The sequence below is a fragment of the Kwoniella botswanensis genome, chromosome 1 (assembly GCF_036426115.1).
Source record: "Kwoniella botswanensis chromosome 1, complete sequence".
Classification (NCBI taxonomy): Eukaryota; Fungi; Basidiomycota; class Tremellomycetes; order Tremellales; family Cryptococcaceae; genus Kwoniella; species Kwoniella botswanensis.
The window spans coordinates 12,188,554-12,207,234 of record NC_088599.1 but is presented as its reverse complement, the minus strand read 5'-3'; the positions used below and the strand labels follow the sequence as shown (position 1 = coordinate 12,207,234).

The 18,681-nt window shown below is 44.8% G+C and overlaps 5 protein-coding genes across 5 annotated transcripts; 2 read left to right on the top strand and 3 right to left on the bottom strand.

Annotated features, from left to right (window-relative positions):
• Positions 1-56: 56 nt before the first annotated feature.
• Positions 57-7,074, bottom strand: L199_004599 (uncharacterized protein; the record flags this gene model as incomplete). Its single annotated transcript, XM_064890325.1, has 14 exons — positions 57-605; positions 668-744; positions 812-944; positions 1,011-1,778; positions 1,836-2,382; positions 2,444-2,510; positions 2,566-2,641; positions 2,707-2,870; positions 2,941-3,477; positions 3,534-3,856; positions 3,913-4,066; positions 4,121-4,897; positions 5,128-6,641; positions 6,704-7,074. 14 exons carry the CDS (start codon positions 7,072-7,074, stop codon positions 57-59), a joined length of 6,057 nt encoding a protein of 2,018 aa, XP_064746397.1.
• Positions 7,075-7,375: 301 nt separating this feature from the next.
• L199_004598 (uncharacterized protein) lies at positions 7,376-9,720 on the top strand (the record flags this gene model as incomplete). Its single annotated transcript, XM_064890324.1, has 6 exons — positions 7,376-7,382; positions 7,437-7,714; positions 7,795-8,252; positions 8,316-8,531; positions 8,585-9,071; positions 9,124-9,720. The coding sequence occupies 6 exons, from the start codon at positions 7,376-7,378 to the stop codon at positions 9,718-9,720; spliced, it is 2,043 nt and encodes a 680-aa protein (XP_064746396.1).
• Positions 9,721-10,295: 575 nt separating this feature from the next.
• L199_004597 (uncharacterized protein) lies at positions 10,296-10,735 on the top strand (the record flags this gene model as incomplete). Its single annotated transcript, XM_064890323.1, has 2 exons — positions 10,296-10,385; positions 10,457-10,735. 2 exons carry the CDS (start codon positions 10,296-10,298, stop codon positions 10,733-10,735), a joined length of 369 nt encoding a protein of 122 aa, XP_064746395.1.
• Positions 10,736-11,305: 570 nt separating this feature from the next.
• On the bottom strand, positions 11,306-13,884 carry L199_004596 (uncharacterized protein; the record flags this gene model as incomplete). The annotated part of the gene is made up of 3 exons (XM_064890322.1): positions 11,306-11,351; positions 11,421-11,608; positions 11,683-13,884. The coding sequence occupies 3 exons, from the start codon at positions 13,882-13,884 to the stop codon at positions 11,306-11,308; spliced, it is 2,436 nt and encodes an 811-aa protein (XP_064746394.1).
• A 707-nt stretch (positions 13,885-14,591) lies between these two features.
• L199_004595 (uncharacterized protein) lies at positions 14,592-18,486 on the bottom strand (the record flags this gene model as incomplete). Its single annotated transcript, XM_064890321.1, has 16 exons — positions 14,592-14,838; positions 14,937-15,000; positions 15,060-15,150; positions 15,241-15,260; positions 15,324-15,453; positions 15,627-15,908; positions 15,985-16,109; positions 16,173-16,342; positions 16,421-16,749; positions 16,815-17,075; positions 17,130-17,417; positions 17,482-17,634; positions 17,693-17,808; positions 17,889-18,077; positions 18,147-18,330; positions 18,385-18,486. The coding sequence occupies 16 exons, from the start codon at positions 18,484-18,486 to the stop codon at positions 14,592-14,594; spliced, it is 2,751 nt and encodes a 916-aa protein (XP_064746393.1).
• Between the last annotated feature and the right edge of the window lie 195 nt (positions 18,487-18,681).

Genomic DNA, 18,681 nt, shown 5'->3' with positions numbered 1-18,681 from the left:
TCTAATTTCATGTTGTGAATCGTCAATACATGCATCCTGTATATATACCTGGTGAACTACTCCAAATACTCTTTCAAGCTGCCCGTGATCTTCTCTATCCTAGCCAACACTCCTCTCGCAAGCAATTCCACATCTTTCGACTCATCCTCCAACAATTCCGCCAAGAACTCGGATACAGTCTCTGGAACGAACGATATCAGTTCATCCATCTGTTTCTCCCATACTTTATCTAATACTTTCAAAGCTTGAATACGAGTCTTGATATCGTCTGAACGGGTCATCAGGCATATGGAGGTGTTCAATCGACGTAGGACATTTTCGGAATTGGTTGATCCTGCCAATTCAGCTAGACATCTTGATATAGCTGAGTCTTCTTCGGATGATAAAGATGAAGGGAAGAGTGGTATCTGCTTGATCAAGTTGGGTAGGATTTGAAGGTATAGTTGATCGGTCCAGTACGATCCCTCGTCAACTTCGAAAGATTTGCCTAAGACGTCCAACAACAATGTGTGAAGTTGTTCATCTTTGATCGAACCTTCGGCGTAGGCTGGGAGAAGTTCCTGGATGTGAGGTAAGAGTGTGGCGATATATGGCGATAAGAGGTTCTGACAATAAGATGTCAATACTTGTTGCGCATGAATGGGATAGTACGGAATGGACGACTCACCTTGAATTTGATTAACAGACCCATCATTACATGTAACAAGACAATCTTTCTCTCGACCAATCGACCGTCATCGATAGCTAGTCAAGATATCGAGTCAGCTGTTCTGCGAATAACCTTGTACTTTTTATGTCGTCACCAACTCACCTTTACCGTCAGCAAGGTCAATGACAGCCCAATCGTACAACCTAATGAAGAGAGGTTTGAACGTAGCCTCGTTGAGCTTGGTGATTAATTCAAGGAATGATCCGATCGCAGATTCCTCAATGTCGTTTATGGTCTAGAAACTCAGCATCGTCAGCTCTGTATCCCCTGCAAGCTTTACAAATTGGCTCGCATCACTCACATTTGCATCAACCTGTCGAAGTTGTAATCTATGTCTCAGATCGAAGACATCCAAGAAGAATGCAAATACATTCTTCATCATTCCTGGCAACTCATCTCGAGCGGCATTCTTAAGTGTCAATCTTAACAAATCGAAGAACGCTTTGATAGTCTCCTCATTGTCGTCATTTTGAGTGGTCTTCCATAATTCCATCAAGACAGGGAACAAAGCTTTGGTCCTGATCTTCTTGGATATCGTAGTTGATGTCTTCAAAGCGAGTGATGAATCCTTTGACTTATGTTCCATGGTAGTTCGAATGATTGTTGCGAGCTGTTTGGAAGATATGAATGTCGATACAACTTCCAATAAAGATGATAAGACCGAGAAAGATGATCTTATTATGGTAGAGATTGATTTGGGTGAAGTGATCAGCGTGAGCGATAGCGTGATGATAGATTGTATGTAAGGTATAATTCTGGAATTGAGATGTCGAACAAGTACTTCGACAAGCTCAAGTCCTCCAATCACGTTGATTGTTTCTCCCATCTTGCTGATGGCAGCTACGAGAGTAGGTACGACAGCTGATAGAGCCCCATCTTCGGAGGATAAAGCGGTAGTAGCGATAGTCTTGATAGCGGCAAGATAAGCTTTGGTGCTTGATGAGACGGTGCCAAGCAGTGTCGAAGCTTTCTTGATGATATCACCAATGACCCTAGAGCATTTGGCCCTAATCTCGGACCTGATGAGCGGTACTCTGTCAGAGAAAGTATTGAGGGCCATGATGCCGTCCTGTGAGAACAGTGTGTAAGTAATAAATTCATTTCTTGCGGTGACGTCGGGACTTACCTGGTCAGTTCCTTCCGTGACAAGACTCAAGACAATGTTCAAAAAGTTCTCTGCGGAAAGCAATTGCATAGCTCCTCCAAGAGCAGCTTGGACATTCTTAGGGATATCGGACGATGCCAAAACGGGTTGAGAGGTCTTCGCTGCAAGCTGGATAAGGTTTTGTACGACCATTTGCACTGTAGCTTGAGTGCATGGCTTGCCACGAAGTTGCTCTATGAGAGCAAGGGTGAAGGTGAGAAGATGGTTGATTTGTTTGACAGGTCGATCGGAAGAATCGTTCTCGCCGATAGTCCTGCTGAGGAACGCTTCTTTCTCGCTTCGTGACAAATCACCAATCAATCTGGCTAAATCAGCGACAACCTCGGAGAGCACCTCGGTTCTGACCTGGATGTCGAAAGCCCCAGCTAAGCCAGCGGGCAGCTCCAGAACGACCGAGACAGGATTACCAGATCTACCCGCTTTGGTGGTGGCTCGATCAACAAGGAGCATGCAGATTGGGGCGAGGAAATCGGCCGGTCCGAGGGATTTGACCAAGTGCACGAAGAAACTGTGATGAAGATTAGTCGTGCTGCGATTCGAAACGGAGACCAAGGTAAAAGAGTACTTACGGTAATGTTCGATGCTTAGGCAATCGGCCAGCCATATCGGTGAAGATACTCAAGAAAGTCAAGGACTCTGCAACAAGTACATGATCAGCTTGGTTCGAGTCTGGATGCTACATCTGACGCACCGTTATACAGATCAAGAGTGTTTTCAGCCTTCTCCTGGAGAGATTTGGTCATGACAGGGACAATCCTAGATACAGTCTGTAAATGAGACAATGAGTCAGCGTACTGTATCTATAACGCCATGTCAGTTATGGCAGGCTCACCTTCTCCACAACGCCAAAGCTGTACGCATCGTCTCGCTGGAAATCACTTGCACCCATGAACGTGAAGATAGGCATCACGTTATGCAATACCGCTTCAGGAATAAGTCGAGCAAGTTCAGAAGCGACCAACAATGCTCTTTGTGAAGTTCGAGGGTTTGTCGAGGCTAACATACATACCCGTCAGCTAATCGTCCAATGGGATGACCAAATACCTTTAGATCGACATGAGCCCACCTCTGATGACCTTAATGATCACTTCAATACCAACATGAGCCCTGCCAATTTCCTGGGCATCATCAATCTTCTCAACCAACGCCAATATAGCGGCCAGGACTTCTTGTTCCAAGTAATCTACACCTTGACTAATCACTTGTCTCTTGGCAAGTAGAGAAGACAAGATCGACATGAGTGAAGCTACTAAAGAAGCATCTCCAGGTAGAGCCTTCCAATCTCTCGATTCGATAAGAACCGTAAGATCCAATACGGCAGTAGTAGGTTTATCATCCTCAATTTCATCGTGTCGTTGTTTCTTTCTGTGCACGGTCGTTTCCAATGGCTGTGAAAGATGTTCGATGATTTCCACGATGCTGGAAGTATCCAGGTCAAATCGTTCGAGTAATTTCGAAGTAGCAAGTGATTCTTCGCTTGATAATGCGTGTAATGATTGGATAAGAGCTAGGGTGTATTCAGTCTTCTGATTAGGTGGAATAGCAGCGAAGACTCCGTCGATCATACGTTGGAGTGATAATTCTCGCAGTTGATGTTGTAAGTCTACGACTACATCAGCTATATGCTCGTAAAGGTACAAGAAACGAATAGCAACTCACGAGAGGCTGCGTTCATATGAAGAATAGATAATAGGAACTGCCAAGCGCCAGATTGCTCATCCGCAAGAACGTTGACACTCTCCTTTCTGAATGTTGAGAAGAGCAGAGCAAGATATTCCTTCCTAGTATCTCTGGCAAGACCGCTAAGCCAAACGCTTTCTTCGTCTTTCTCATCCTTTAACGCGGTTATGAGAGGCAATAGTCCCCGGAGTATGGTATGATCGTATATGTTGGAAACGAGTTTGAGGAGAACTAGCCTTTCCCGGATAGATCGGTAGGAGATAATATGAGAGATCAAGCATCCAAGAACAGCTCGACGGTGACTGGCGAAGTTATCATATCAGCAGATGCACCAAGTCAATACCTATTGGTTACTCACGCGGTATCCTTCTTGTTTTTGCCCGGAACGATGACCAAAGCAGCAGTATGTATTGTCTGCAATCGATTACTATCGACCACCAGATCATCTCCTGCTTCAATCAGTACGTCGAGGTACCTCTTTCGATCAGAAGGTTTGAGCAATTGTACCGAGTCTGTTTCATTTTATTAGCATGTACTGGAAGGTTAAAGGGACAAACATGACTAACCAGATCTATCGCCATAAACGGTATCTAAAGCATAGATATTCTCACCAGACTGAGCGTTATCAGCCATGGCCTTCAGCAGGTCGACAGCTGCTGATCGGATAGGTTTCTCCGAGTCTTGCAGAGCGATCAGGACGATAGGTACCATAATTTGGAAATCGATACCTTGCTGACTTCTTATACCGGAATAGGCAGAAACGAAGGCGAGGGCATGTCGAAGTGAGGCTGTTCTCAAGGCTGTGAAAGATGGGCCAGTCCAGATTGATGCGAAGAATAGCAATGCGTCTTCACCTAGTTGAGCTAGGAGAGCTCGTAAGAGGTTTTGCGCCAAAGGAGTTGGCAACAAACCGGTGTTTGTCCATTGATACACTTCTTGAGCGAAGAGTTCGTATGACGCAGCATTCCCATAAGTGTGATGATCCCCTTGAAGCCAAGTGATTCCAATTGCAGGTCTGTGGACCTTGCCCATAGCAGCCAGCAGAGAAAGAACGGCTCTTTGGGTCGTTCGTGCATCTTGTGTCTTCTTATAAACAGAATCTAGATATGCGGTGGAGAAAACGTCCTCAGAGTTATCAATTTCTCTGAACGAAACATTCTGCCTAGTTTTGGTGTGCTGCAATGCTCGCAAGGCGGTTGAGCATTGCTTGTCGCCTTTCAAAGTTGTGATGAGTTGTGCGAGAACCAGATGAGCGAGAAGTCTAGCAGGGGCATGGGTGGAATCAAGTTGGCCAATGAGATACGTAATATCCTGGTCAAAGTGGGCGGAAGTAGTGGTAACGCCTATATCACGCGGTCAGCAAGTTGTCACCATCCAGATAAGCGCATAGAAGAGAGTGATTGTATGAAAGCGCATCAGAGGGTGGTGCATGAAGTCTGTAGCACATATTGTGGTATCTTGACCGCTCCTCTCGAGGAGAAGAGCAAGATAACCTATCGCGACTTCGAGGTATAATCATTTGCGCAAAGAGGGAGGGGAAAAGCACTTTGGCAGCAATGAAAGGCATACTCACTAGCTAAAACAGCTGCAATAAGCTGGTTAGACTTCGTCAAACCACGTTGATCGTTTCCTGACCTAGCTTTCAAGATCTCTGGGCCAATCTTACTGAGCATGTCAATCGACTTGAAGTCACCGCCGAAGACCTTGAGCAGTTCAGTCTTCGTGAGCGATGGATTCTTCTCTATAGCCAATAGACAGGGGAAGAGCAATTCCTGAAAAATTTGTCTTCCTGCATTTGGGTACTTCTTCAAAACTTTGTCGGTAAGAAGTGTATTCGAAATGTAATCAAGATGATATCCGATGATAGACGGTTTAGGAATTGCACTCCAGAAAGTAGGTCTGACACCAGCGATGTACTTCTCGACAAACGTGATTTCCAGGAGTTGTTCGGGATCTCGATACAAAGCTTGAATTACAGATTCGTCGGTATCGCCCAATCGAGCTACCAATGCAGCAACAGCTGATTCATCTTTAGACCCAGATTGGTGCAGTTCCATAACTTCCTTGATTCCTTGTACTCTACTGAAGACATCGGCAGCGTATATATTGAGGAAAGCTGATTCGTCTGCTGGCTTCTGGACGAGCTGATGATCGATCTGAGCGGTTGCTGAAGCCTCAACGTATACTGAGTCCACGATGGTGGGATGTCGTTCTCGCAAGTTGACTAATAACGATTTACAAAGATCTTTAGTGTCTTCGGACGAGTTTTCAGTTGAACCAAGTCGCAGAAGAGTTGAAGCAGCGAGTTGAGCGATAGATTTGGGTAGTTCACGATATTCCAAGATTGATCGAATGGTCTTGAAATGAATCTCTGGTTCTTCCAAGATGACACTGGCGACAGTGTTCATAGCGGTCTCGAACTTGTATTTATCCAAGGCAGCGACTAAGATTTGATCCAGTTGTTTAACTTTTGAGAGGCTTTGAGAAGCATTATCACCCAATCCGCAGGAGTAACCGGGTCTATCGTTGAGGATTACGAGGAGGGTAAGAATACGCTGAGAGGCATTGGCCCCGCTGTTAGGTGTAAGGATGGAAGATACAATGGCATGGAAAGCTTCATCGGTAAGAGTGATGGAGCGAGTGAGTAGGACCAATGGCGGGTATACAGCCGCATTGACATCCTCACCGGCGAAAGGTGTGGAAAGGATAGTGACGAATGCTTCGACCATGACCTTGACTAAGCCCTCTTGTACACCTCTACCATTCTTTCCACCATCGAGGGGATCGACCATGGTAGCTGTCCAGAAAGTCAGAAGTGCTCGATGCACTATCTTCTCCTTGATAGCTTGCTGAACCATTCCCGCTACATCAGTGAGCAGTCGTAGAGACTTGTCTCGTGCCGGTGAGATAACATTGGTGATATACGATCGAGGTACAGGCTGAGCCCCCTTGATGAGTGGGAAGAATGGGGCAAAATATACCGAATCTTGAGGAATAGTGAGAATGGCGAGTATACGAGGGAAGTTTGGTGATTCGTGATATGGTAGAAACACTTGAAGTAGGATTTCTGCGTTCATTTCATGTACCCTGTTAAAATGCATTTTAGCTCTCTTGCAGCTCACTGACGGAGAAATGTAGTCATAACTCACCTGAATCTCCTTACAAGCCATTCTATACATTTTCCGCCAGCCATTATACCTATCCATTTACCCAACCTCCTCAAACATCTTCCAAGGAGTATATCAAGCACATCGTTCTCCTCTTGACTCAACATCATCCTATCTGTCCTCTTTGACTTTTCCGAAAACAGCTCTTCCTCAAATTCCTCCATATCTGGATCAAGTGACAAGAGCTCCTCGAAGCCCGACTGAGCAAGGGCGAAGATGGAATCGAGGTCATGGGTGGAGGCTACTTTAGGAGGGAAGAGGTAAGATTTCGAAGATGGTTGACCGTATTTGGATGTGAGACGAGCAGCGTCGAGAGACGCGATGTTTTGGAGCTGGGCGGCGAGAGAGGACATTTTGATTGGATTGCCCAAGGGTATATGCCTGCCCAATGCAATTTTGGGAATTGATTATAATGAAGAGAAAGTTGGAGGTGAAATTCTGAAATGAAATTATTCTCGACTTTTGACTTTTGGCGATCGTGAACGGAGATCAAGTCAATGTCCGTGTGGTGTGGTCTGGGGTGTTGTTCCTGGATGACTGAAAAAGTTGAAATCCCATACACAACTTTTGTTTTGCCGTCGGTCAATAGCATTTCCATTTCCATTTGCATATAGATCGATCATCTCTGCTTGAGTGTCTAATCAGCTCTGCAGAATGCAAGGTGAGCTAGATGATTGTCGATTCGGTGACCTGGATAGCTAACATTGCATCATAGCGTCAACTTCAAAGCTCAAACCGACTCAAGACCCCTTGTCGGGCTCGGAGTCAGAGTCCGAATCCGACTATTCTTCATCTGATGTGACAGAAGATGAAGATGGAGATGAGCTTACACCAGCTCTTGATGCCGCAATTCTGAGAACGCTTAGTAAGATCAAGAGGAAAGAAGGTGTTTACGGGAAAGAGAATGTCTTGCAAGAGGAACTCAAGAAAGCACAAGAAAGGGCTGAAGCGAAAGGCATCAAAGCGCAGGTGGTGAAGAAGGTCGTGGAGAAGGTAAGCATGATAATTCAAAGATCCATGGACGACTTTCGTTCATTTGAGTTCAAGAGCTGACTGTTCACCAACCCAAATAGCCATACCTCCTTCAAGATTATCATCGAGCCAAGCTTCTCTCCGGAAGCAATCAGGAAGATGATGAAGACGGAGAAAACGAACAACCACTCACATACGTCCAATCCGAGCGGAAGTTGAAGGAAGAAGCTGTATCAGCGTTCAAAACACTCGCTTCGGATGATTCGGACGATGACGATGAGGAATTTATCAAGAAGAGAGAGAAAGATGAGGGAGAAGAAGATATGGAGGACGAAGAGTATAGGCAGTTCTTATTGGAGATGGGAGGTGGCGAAGATGAAGTTCGAAAGATATTGGGAATGGGCGATCAGCCTATTTCTACCGCTTTAGAGGAAACGGTAGAAGAGGGCAAAGGAGAAAAACACGTGGTACTGTCGAAAGTTGAAAAAGAGGAAATTGCAGCTAAGAAAAAGGCTAAAAAGGAGAAGAAAGCTAAGAAAGATGATGAATTCCTGATGAAGTAGGTGGACCTCTCACTGCTACAGTATCTTCCAAATGGACATGGATTGATGCAATGTTGTAGTTATATCTTAAATCGAGGATGGATTGATCGATCAGAAAGTCATGTACCGACGTATAAGGAAGTTGTGGGTGATGATGAGGATTCAGATGAAGAGGTGGAAGAGAAACCAAAAGCTGGTCCATCGAGTCATCCTTGGGGTGAACTTGATGAAGAGGATGAATTTGATGATAAAGCAGATGCCTTTGAGGCTGAATACAATTTCAGATTCGAAGAACCGTAAGTCGTCCCTAATTATAGCAAGCGATCACAGCTAATATGCTTTTATATAGTGGAGCTTCCAACATCTTGTCACATCCTCGTCAGATCGACGCCCTAGTCCGAAGACCAGATGATGCTCGTAAGACGAAACGAGCCAGGCGAGCTGAACGCAAGGCAGCCGAAAAAGCAGCTCAGGAAGAAGCCTTGAAAGCTAAGAAGGGATCTAAGAGGAGGGAAATGGAGAAGAGGATGGCTGCGTTGAAGTCTGATCTAGCAGCTGAAGGGGTCGATGGCGAAGTAGATTGGGATTCATTACAGAAAGTACTGGATGGTGAATGGGATGAAAACGAATGGGAAAAGGTGGTAGGAGGAATGTTAAGTAAAGCAGGAGAAAAGGAAGATGAAGATGGGAAACCTGTTTGGGATGACGATATTGGTGATGCGGAGTACGATGATCTGGAAGAAGATGGAGGTTATCCATACAATCAGGATGGAGCACAAGAGGCGATGGATATTGATGAAGAATATGGTCAGGATGATGATGGACCAATCAATATGGTATGTGGAAATGCTCAATCGCACAGGACGACTGCTAATAATTGGAATACAGGATGCCGATTTCATAGACGAAGAACCAAGTAAGAAGAAGCGCAAGAAGGATAAGAAGAAGAACAAGCAGAAAGATAGAGCCATTGAAGAACCATTGATCGAGGATCAATCAAGTCTGTCTCTGAAAGATAAAGCTCAAGCTGTCAAAGAAGTGATGGAAGAATACAAAGCATTAGATCATGAAGATATCATTGGTGGAGATCTACCTACGAAATTCAAATACACTAAATCGGCACCTGTATCTTTCGGTTTGACACCTGTGGAGATTCTTTTGGCTACTGATGAGGAACTAAATAAAGTGCTCAGTGTGAAGTCGATTGCGCCCTATCGAAAGGGGGGTATAGGGCATCAAGGTAAAGGTCTAGGTCAGAGAGTGAGACAGCTAAAAGAAGATGTGAGGAAGAGGAAATGGGGTCAAGATGATAACGAGCGGAAACCTTGGAAGGAGAATAGGGCGGAACATGCTGCTAAGAAGGAGTCGAAGAGTGGGGTTGAGGGAGGTGAAGGCGAGGAGAAGAGGAGTAAGAAGAGGAAGGGAAAGAAGGAGAGGAAGAGAGCGGCTGTTGGGGGGGAAGAAGGGAGCGAGCATCAGGTGTAGATGCGAAATACTGTATGCCGTATTTGATGCACAATTGTTCGTGGGACAAGAATGTATTATGCTGTTTCACTTATACACTAGATGATCCTGAAACGCTTTTTACGTCATTTCTTTCCGTACTACACGATTTTATATCCCTGGGTTCTCAAGGACCTAACCTACGTGTGGATGTTTGTGATTTATTCTGTTCACTTAAGCTTACATGGTAGCACGTACTTTTACAGTGCAGAATGTCGCTGAGTAAGTCGTGAATGACATTAGCCTAGAACACGAGAAGATAGGTCGATGACAATACGATGACACACCAGATTCGGATTCAACATCAAGCATCCTATCATGTTTGCCTCCTGAGCTCGATTATAACGACTCTCAAGCATGTGACGATTTCATGATCGTTGCAAGTGACGAGCAGAAAATAGCTCTTATGAATTTGATGCTTATAGAGACCATAAATAACTATAAAGAAGCAAGGGAAATATGTAAACAGACGGCTGATGCCATATATTCTGTTAGGAGGGATGTAAGTCTTCACAATGAGATGCGACGTTCTTGTTAACTCACTTGACCTGCAATAGATGATATACTCCACGGTTGTCAGTGAGGGAGGACCATTACCTCCTCCTGTCGAGATCAATGGAAGATTGTATCCTGATGATATGCCTAAAGTAAGTACGATCCACCAAATCTACATTCTATGTCTAATATGAGATACTCATTCACGACTTGATATCCGCAGGAATACACCAAATTCTCATTTTTCGAGGATATCATATCTCTCCCACCGCAATACCTAAATAAATGGTTGATCTTGCACGGTGAACGTCCAGAAATCTTCAAGTCGATGGACCATCTCGACAGATCCAAATTGTTGTTCGTGCTTAAGGGAGGTACGATGAATGATTCAGTGAGGAAGTACGAGAAGGAAAGGAATGAGAAGAGGACTTTGGAGACTATCGACCTCACAGGAGAGGATGGGAAGCCTAAAAGACCCAGAAGGAGCTGTACGAAGAAATAGCTTTTCTGTGTCCTTGTAAATACACCTTTCAGGACTCGAACTCATATGGGTGTTTAAACGATTTGAAACCACCGCGATGCTTGATTGACCTTCTGTGATCCACATACATATGATTGTATATACTTTCTCACGTTGAATACATATTAACGAAACTCATGAACCTATACCGTATTATTCAATAATCGTCGTCTCTTGATCCTCTTCTGTATGTTCCATAAATCAAATACGACATGATAACGAACTATGCATGATAACTTTCTTTCCACATGCTACGATACGACATGATACGATGTTGACAAAACAAAACAACTGCACAATGATATTGGCAAGGCGTTAAATCATACAAAAGACTAAATCAATGAACCTAGATCGAACAAAAGAAAAAGAGAAAATAAGTCGTGTATGACTGTTTAACTTATTATACCACTAATATTCAACCTATTCCTGTCGTTTTACCAAAGACTATTCACTTCACCTCCCGATATAACACATACAACGATTATACTTGATTCGACATTACAAGAAGGTTTCGAATGAGATGGACTGGAAATTGTGATGAGTGGAGGATGTCTAATGATGATGCTGTTTAGCTTGATGTCTCTTCAAAGCGTCCATCCTGGGATGCAAAAATGCATAAATCAGCTTCCCATTCCTATTCCAGTGCTATCCTGAAAAAACAACTCACCTAGTGAAATTCTCTCCACATTCATTACAAGTGACTTTCGGTTTATCCTTAATCGTCCTCCACAGAACAGCCTTCTCTTCCGATAATTTACCATCCAGAACCAATTCACCTTCTCTTCGAGCGTGTCGAGCCATATGTCGGGGTAGATCGTATTTACGTGTGAATACGTCGGTGCATCGGTTGTATGGCTAAGTCACGAAAGAGAATAATCAGCTTTTTCCCCAAAATAACCGACAAGGATCATTTGATGAACTGAACTCACAGGTAGAGGATTAACATATTCACACTGTACTCCTCCACTGGGCACCGCAGCACCCCCACTCGACCTCCTTCCACCTCTGTTCCCACCAGGTGGTGAATCACCAACTTTCCTAACTTTTTTGATGGTTCCTCCCTTCGTTACTCCTCCAGGTGCGTTCGCAGGATTGAGCAAAATCTTTCCTCCTCCTCCTGCAGTTTTGTTCGCAGAGGCAGTGGCTCTCTTCGTTCCAGCAATAACCCTTCCTCCTCTAGCACTAGGTCTACCTCTTTTGTTCGTCGTTCCTCCTCCTCCATATTCCGAATCATTCCCATCTGATATCGGTTCTGAAGAAACTGACGGACTCTTATATTCACTTCCACTTCCCGTTTCACCTTCATTTTCTTCTTCAACAACTTCCTCTGATAATTCCCTTTTCAGCCCAGGGTTATCCATAGGTTCCATTGTCATCTCACTTCTCCTTCTCTTCTTGGGAGGTTCATGTCCACTTACACCACCACCACCGGTGGATTTAGTAGAAGTGGGTATGGAAGTAGGCGTAGGAGGGGGTAGACCAGTGGGTATACCACTAGATCTCCATTTATCTACCGCTTCCGCACCAGCTTTCCTCTTACCTTTATGATCGAACGAACTGGATACTTCGTATACCGGTAATTGAGGTTTGGGCGGGTGCGATTGCGACTTTGATTGAGAAGCTGCTGCACGCCATAAGAGATCTAATCCACTTTGAGCAGATTGCGAAGAAGTGGAGGGTGATCTCCTTTCATGGCCGACAGTAATTTCCTCGTCATCATCTTCAGCTTGTCCATCAGGAGGTACACCCATAGGTAACGCCGAAGATGGTTTAATACCTGATGGCGTAGATGCTGAGGCACCAATAGGTAGAGATTGCTGATGCTGCAATGTACTAGGCCGCTGAGTGGGATCTTGGACTCTAGGTGAAGCAGGTGGAGGTGGCATCCTGTTGTTACCGGAATTGGTATTACCGCTTACTCTATCTCTTTGAGCTTGAGCGAATCCTGCCGGATTATATCCAGAAGATAAGAATCTTGGAGATTGAGGATTGGTCGATACCCATTCTATACTAGGGATACACCAATCGCTTTCCTCGGATGATGTAGAGGCAGCATCGGTGGTAGAGCTGGAAGTAGAGGATTGTCGAACTACACTAGGTTGCTGTTGCGGAGTGACGAAGTTCACTTCTGGTCCTTGTGGAGGTCGATGTTGGAGGATGTAAGGTTCGAAGATCGGTTGTGTAGATGATGACTGGTATAATGAGGATGTACCGTTCAATGCTCTGACAGCTTCGTCCGCTTTGGCTAATGCTTCAGCTTGTCTCAAAGCTAATTCAGGATCGATGTTCTTCCCATTCGCATCTGCCCCACCAAATCCTGCGTTCAAAGACGCATGGTATCCATTACCGTTTATGCTCTGCTGGGAAGAGTTGAAGATATTTGGGCTATTATCAGGAGATCGGGAATACCGAGGGAACCCTTCTGGACCATAACTTGATCCGAGATGGGAAGGTATCTGAGGATGATAGGAGGTGGTTGATCCTTCTGTAGAAGTGGAGTATGATCGATCATGATTACGAGTATTGGTGGTGATGTTGGTATTTCCACCGTTGGTGGTTGTGGGTATAGGATCTGACTGCGGTATATGAGGTGATTCTGAATCTGACTGATGTCCCAACACCTGGGTGATACCAAGTGCTGAAGGGGGCATTCCCAATCCCGATGCAGGTGGGATAGCAGTCTGGGGAGAGTTGACCTGCAATCCATCTAAATGATCTGCTAATTGATGTCCACCTTCCTTCTCCTTTTCTTTCGTGCTTATATCAATATCCATCTGATCCAAATCACTCTTTAGAGTCAAAGGGTTTCTATCAGCTCTAGGTGTTCTGATCCCTGTAGAGCTAGGTGAGAGGGGGACACTACTACCTGTCGGAGTAGTAGGGAGGGTACTAGCTGAAGAAGATCCGCCAGATAATACCCTCCGCAGTGCTAATCCCCTTGTGGGCTGTGGTGATGAATGGTCGGTGGACATGGGTTCTTCAGTCAGTATCGATGAGAGTGGAGTGAATGAGTCGGCAGGTTTGGATCGTGGTGATCTGGGTGAGCGAGGTGATTTGGGTGATTTGGCTTTGGTCATACTGGATATAGGAGGTGTCTTGGGTTTGTTAGGGGGGGATTTGGCTGATACCATTTTCCGCTTTTGAGTATGCTATGCTATGAGAAGATGAGTCAGCTTGTTCAAGATGTCATTTGTGACCCGCTAACACATACTAGGAATGGTGTATCCTCGCTGTTAGATAGATGGATGATCTGAAGATACTCACGCTTTCTGAACCGGTCGATCGTTGCCAAGTAAAGTCTTCTTTAGATCGTCCGAACCGCCGACAAAGCCAAGGTGGAGGGAGCTGGAGTTGGAATGTAGCGATACGTGTAAAGGATTACTATAGAAGTGTATGATCGGTCTGCCGAGCTTTCTCCTTCCTTCGACTCTTCCTAGAAGGTGCGGTACTGCTCGATAGTGATGCGTGGATGTATGATGATGAGCGAAGAGGGTGGTGATGATGGCCAAGTGAGTGAGTGAGTGAGTAGCGGTAATTGATGGATTGATGTCACCGCTATTCCCAGTCCCAGTCGACTTACGAGAAGCACGCGTTACTCTTAAAGTGGGTGGCAAATATCGGGATGCTAGTATCACCCCTCGGTCTTTTTCCATTCGGAAGCTGGGTGGCAAATTCAGTCTCGTGGCACGGTGGCGAATTCTCCTATCACAAAATCACAGTTGAGACAATAAGGTATGCAACATGCATGGTTATTTCTGCTCTCGAGACCACAGGTCACTAGTATATACAACGATATCATTGCAGCTCTCACGCAATGTCAAAAGTTACACAGAAAACGTTACTTCTTGAACCCAAGGGTTCTCGCCAATTTACCTCCCTTCGCTTGATCTTTACCATCGGAATTTTTGCCCTTACTCGTCAAACCTGCAGCTATATTCGGAGAAATGGTAGAGTTGCCACTATCAAGCTGATCCAGGAGTTTCAACAGATCCTTAGAATCCGAATCGAACGATCGACTCTTATCGCCAGTTAAAACCATGAAGCTATCACCTGAGATACCCTTTCCATCGTCGAGCTCCTTCCATCTGTGAAGGGTAAATGGATGTCAGCAGTCAAAAATAAGGGTGCCACCGGTGACGAGACGCAGAAATGATAGGAATGTAAAGACTGAGCTATGACTCACTTCTCGATTTGCTGCCTGATGGATTTCGACTTCAATCTGAAGTGTGTTTTGATCTCATTCTCGACTATGTCCAAAGTGAATATATGTCAGCTATGTTCAGATCACGATTGCCTGCCAGCTCACAAGGATAAGGAGGATTTTTGATGTTATTTCCCATAGCATCAACCAAAACCATTCGTCGGACATTCGCTGAATACGCTTTACTTGCCGATGTCTACGAGTGATTCAACGGCTAGATGTCAGCCAAGCAGTCGGACCTGCCGGCAGGGATTTTATAGCAGGATATCACGAATTTCAGACTTACCCCAGCATCGTTTGCCCATCCTAAAACTCTAAAGTTAGCTCAATTGGGAACTTGTCGCCTGGACAGTTTAAAATGAAGCTCACCAGGTTCATTGGTATACGGTTCTTCGCAGAGGATCAAGCTCTGTATAGAAATCAGAACTTGAAGTAAAGTAGATTGACCAGATATCCAACCTGGTCCTGACCATGTGCCCAGAAGACTCAGACAGACTTTCTACTCGCGTTTGACGTACACAATGTCGATGTCAGCTTGGTATGAACGACAACAAAGATAGAAATCGAAATGTTGTTTTTCGGGAATAATTCGAAAAATGGATGGGTAAGATTATGGAAAAGGGCAGCAAGAATGAAATACAAGAAGAGTGAATAAGGAAGAGTCTCACTTACCCCATCAGCATACAAATTAGGATTCAACCTATACCTCCCCCCATTCGTAGTCATAAACTTGACATTCGGACAACGTTGATTATAATCCAACGGAAGGAAAATATCAAAGATGAAACAGCCATTTTCATATGGTGTACCCTCAGGTCCAATGATCATAGCTTTCAATACGTCTACTCGAGTCTCGTCAACTCTCAGGAATATTGTCGAATGCCATGCGACTGGAAGAGAGGTGGTCAGGATGGCTAATTCTTTCGCTATCGCTAATGATCTTTTAGGCATATCCTAAACGAAAGACGCATCGTGCTAGTAAGCTACTGTCCATAGCTAGTCTTGAAAAACTATGTCAAAGGTGACTTACCATCCCTTCCAGCGATTGTATCGATCCGTTGAAAGCATGTCTATAAACCTTTCTATCGCTTGTAGACGTAGCTTCCTCCGTCAAGTCGCAATACTGAAATCTTGCTCTTCCTGCCCATTCCTCGTCTGACACCACCGCATATCATCAGTACTCCGCTACTATTAACTTGTCATCTGAAAAGAACTTACATATCTTGATGGTAGATTCTTCAGTTTGACCTTGAGATACATTCTCCTCCACTGATACGCCAGTCTCTGGTAATCTAGGCAACGATTCTCTCATTCTGTCCACAAACGGTTTACCTTTAGTCTCAATCAGAGATTTATCGATCGTCTGAGCGGAAGCGACAATACGCTCGCTATGCAAGACATACCAACCAATATCAGCTATACGTCACATCAAGTTGAATGGAAAGCTGCAGCTGCAGAAGGCTCACCAGAAACTTCTTAATTGATAATTAGCATCCTGTTTCTCTTCTTGTCTTTTCTCCCTTTCCCTTCTTGCTAATTCAGCTTTACTTATCCTCAGGTCTTCTTCCGTCATCATAACATCTTCAGTGGTTCTAGATATATTATCAACGGCTTTCAACCCCTTCAAAGCTGCCTGAGCTTGTATAACGCAATTTTCCAATAACTCCCTAGGTGATGAGGCGCCTTCATACGTTACAGTAATAGAACGAGGATCTTGGGGCAAAGGTTCACCTGAGATGGGTCGCATCTGAGGCATAGCTAACATACTAGCTAAAGCTTCATGGTTCGATACGATCTAGAGATGAACATCTCCATTTCAGTCTATCGTTCGATTTGACACTTACGGATGATGTGACTCACCTCTAACCAATCAAACAGGGCTCTATATAAATCTGATCTTTTCGACATGTCCAAGAGAGAATCATTCCGAAGCAGGTCATTTACGAAAGCACTTCTCCTTCTCAAATGCGCCAAAGCAGTAGGGTGGACGAGATGATCTGAAGTTTTCGCACCTCCTGGTCTATTGAGATCAGGCAGAAACACCCGCACTTGCGAGAGGAGAAGAGCAGTCTTAGCGTCCGAAGCAATTTGAGCTTCTTCAGCCTCTTGTTGGCCAGTTCGCTATTTACCCCTCAATCAACGTTTGTGGACACTCCCAGAATAAAGGATACTTACATCTTCTACCCCACTTCCATCATATCCTGTACCTTTACCGGACCCTTTACCTCTACTGACCACCTTTTGTACCAAACCCAAACCCGAAGAATATGAATCATCTTCCAACGTGTCGTCCACTCGATCTGTATCATGTTTATCTTTCGTCAATCCACCAAGGAATGTTTTCTGTTTCTTCACGGGAGGGGCGTTTGCAGTGCCGGAAGCGCTGGAAGATAAAGATTTACTGTCACTACCCTCTGAGAAAGCTTCTTCTATCATGTGTAGTCCGACTCCGAGGATGACACCCTGTATACAGGATGATGATATAAGATCAATCGCTTCTTGTGCAAGAAACGAAACGTTATCTTACTTGAAGGTTGGGGCAATGCAGCAAGATGTCTTCGGGCTGCTTGCCATGACGGTCCACCTTTTCACCACATGCCAGACAGGTGATTTGATGACACTGAGGACACGTTGGCCGGATTTTGCTGCTTAGATAAGTGGTGAATGCGGGGAAATCAGGCTGAGAATACAGGTGGTCAGCTGTTTCCTATCCCTAACGAATGCACAGCTGAACATACGAAAAGGACAAAGAAATCCACTTGCTTCCTCTTAAACTGATATCCACATCCAGCAGAACAGCCCATATTCCCTTCAGCCAACATCGAGTAAAGTTGAAAGAGGAAACTTTGTTCATCTGAACCAACAACCTCATCACATCAGCTATCACACTCACAACCATTGTACGAGAGACAGCTGAACAGACAGATAACTCACTCCCTTCGGGACACCCAGACATCCATTCACCCCTTCCCAATATCTTCACGTTATATTGGGTTCCTGCTGATGCCGAGATCTTCACATGTCTATGTTCCTCTACAGGTTCGATCACTTTTTCTATTCGGTCTTTGGAGAAGAATATACCAGCGTATGGGTCGGAAAGAAGTTTGTCTTCTGGTATTTCACCTATGAAACAACATGATTTTTATAAGCTTGAAGGCGTATATGAAGACAGGTCGTGTCCAAATAGCTTACCGTCATCCTCAAACCCATCTACCAATCCTTCCTCACTCCCGCTCTCGGCGTCACTTCCTTCCATATCTTCATCACTATCTTCCACCACAATCACTTCCTTGCCTTTACTTGAACTGGCTTTGTTGGATACTTCCTCCTCATCGTCGGAAGGTATATCGTCGAATTCACCAGCAAAGACTCTTTCCTGTAACGAAGAGTCAGCCAAATTACCTTAGGTCGGGCGGAGCAGCTAACGTACGGCAGCTGACATGACATCCCCTTTTGTCCTTTGCAACGCTGCTCTAGCTCGTCCACCTGGGATACCCATGTCCAGTAGCTGGACGAAGGCAGGGTCTGACATGTCGCGAGGGGAGTCAAGTGGGTATCAAATTCTCTGTCTTTTGTCTTTTGTCTTTTGTCTTTTGTCGTTCAGTAAGGAATTGGGAAGGTTGGGCGGGTAATTGATAACAGATAAGCAATTACGAGAGAATGATCTGTTCTGTGTTGAAAATGGAAAGTGAAAGTAATCACTTGAATTCGGTATACAATAGGTGTA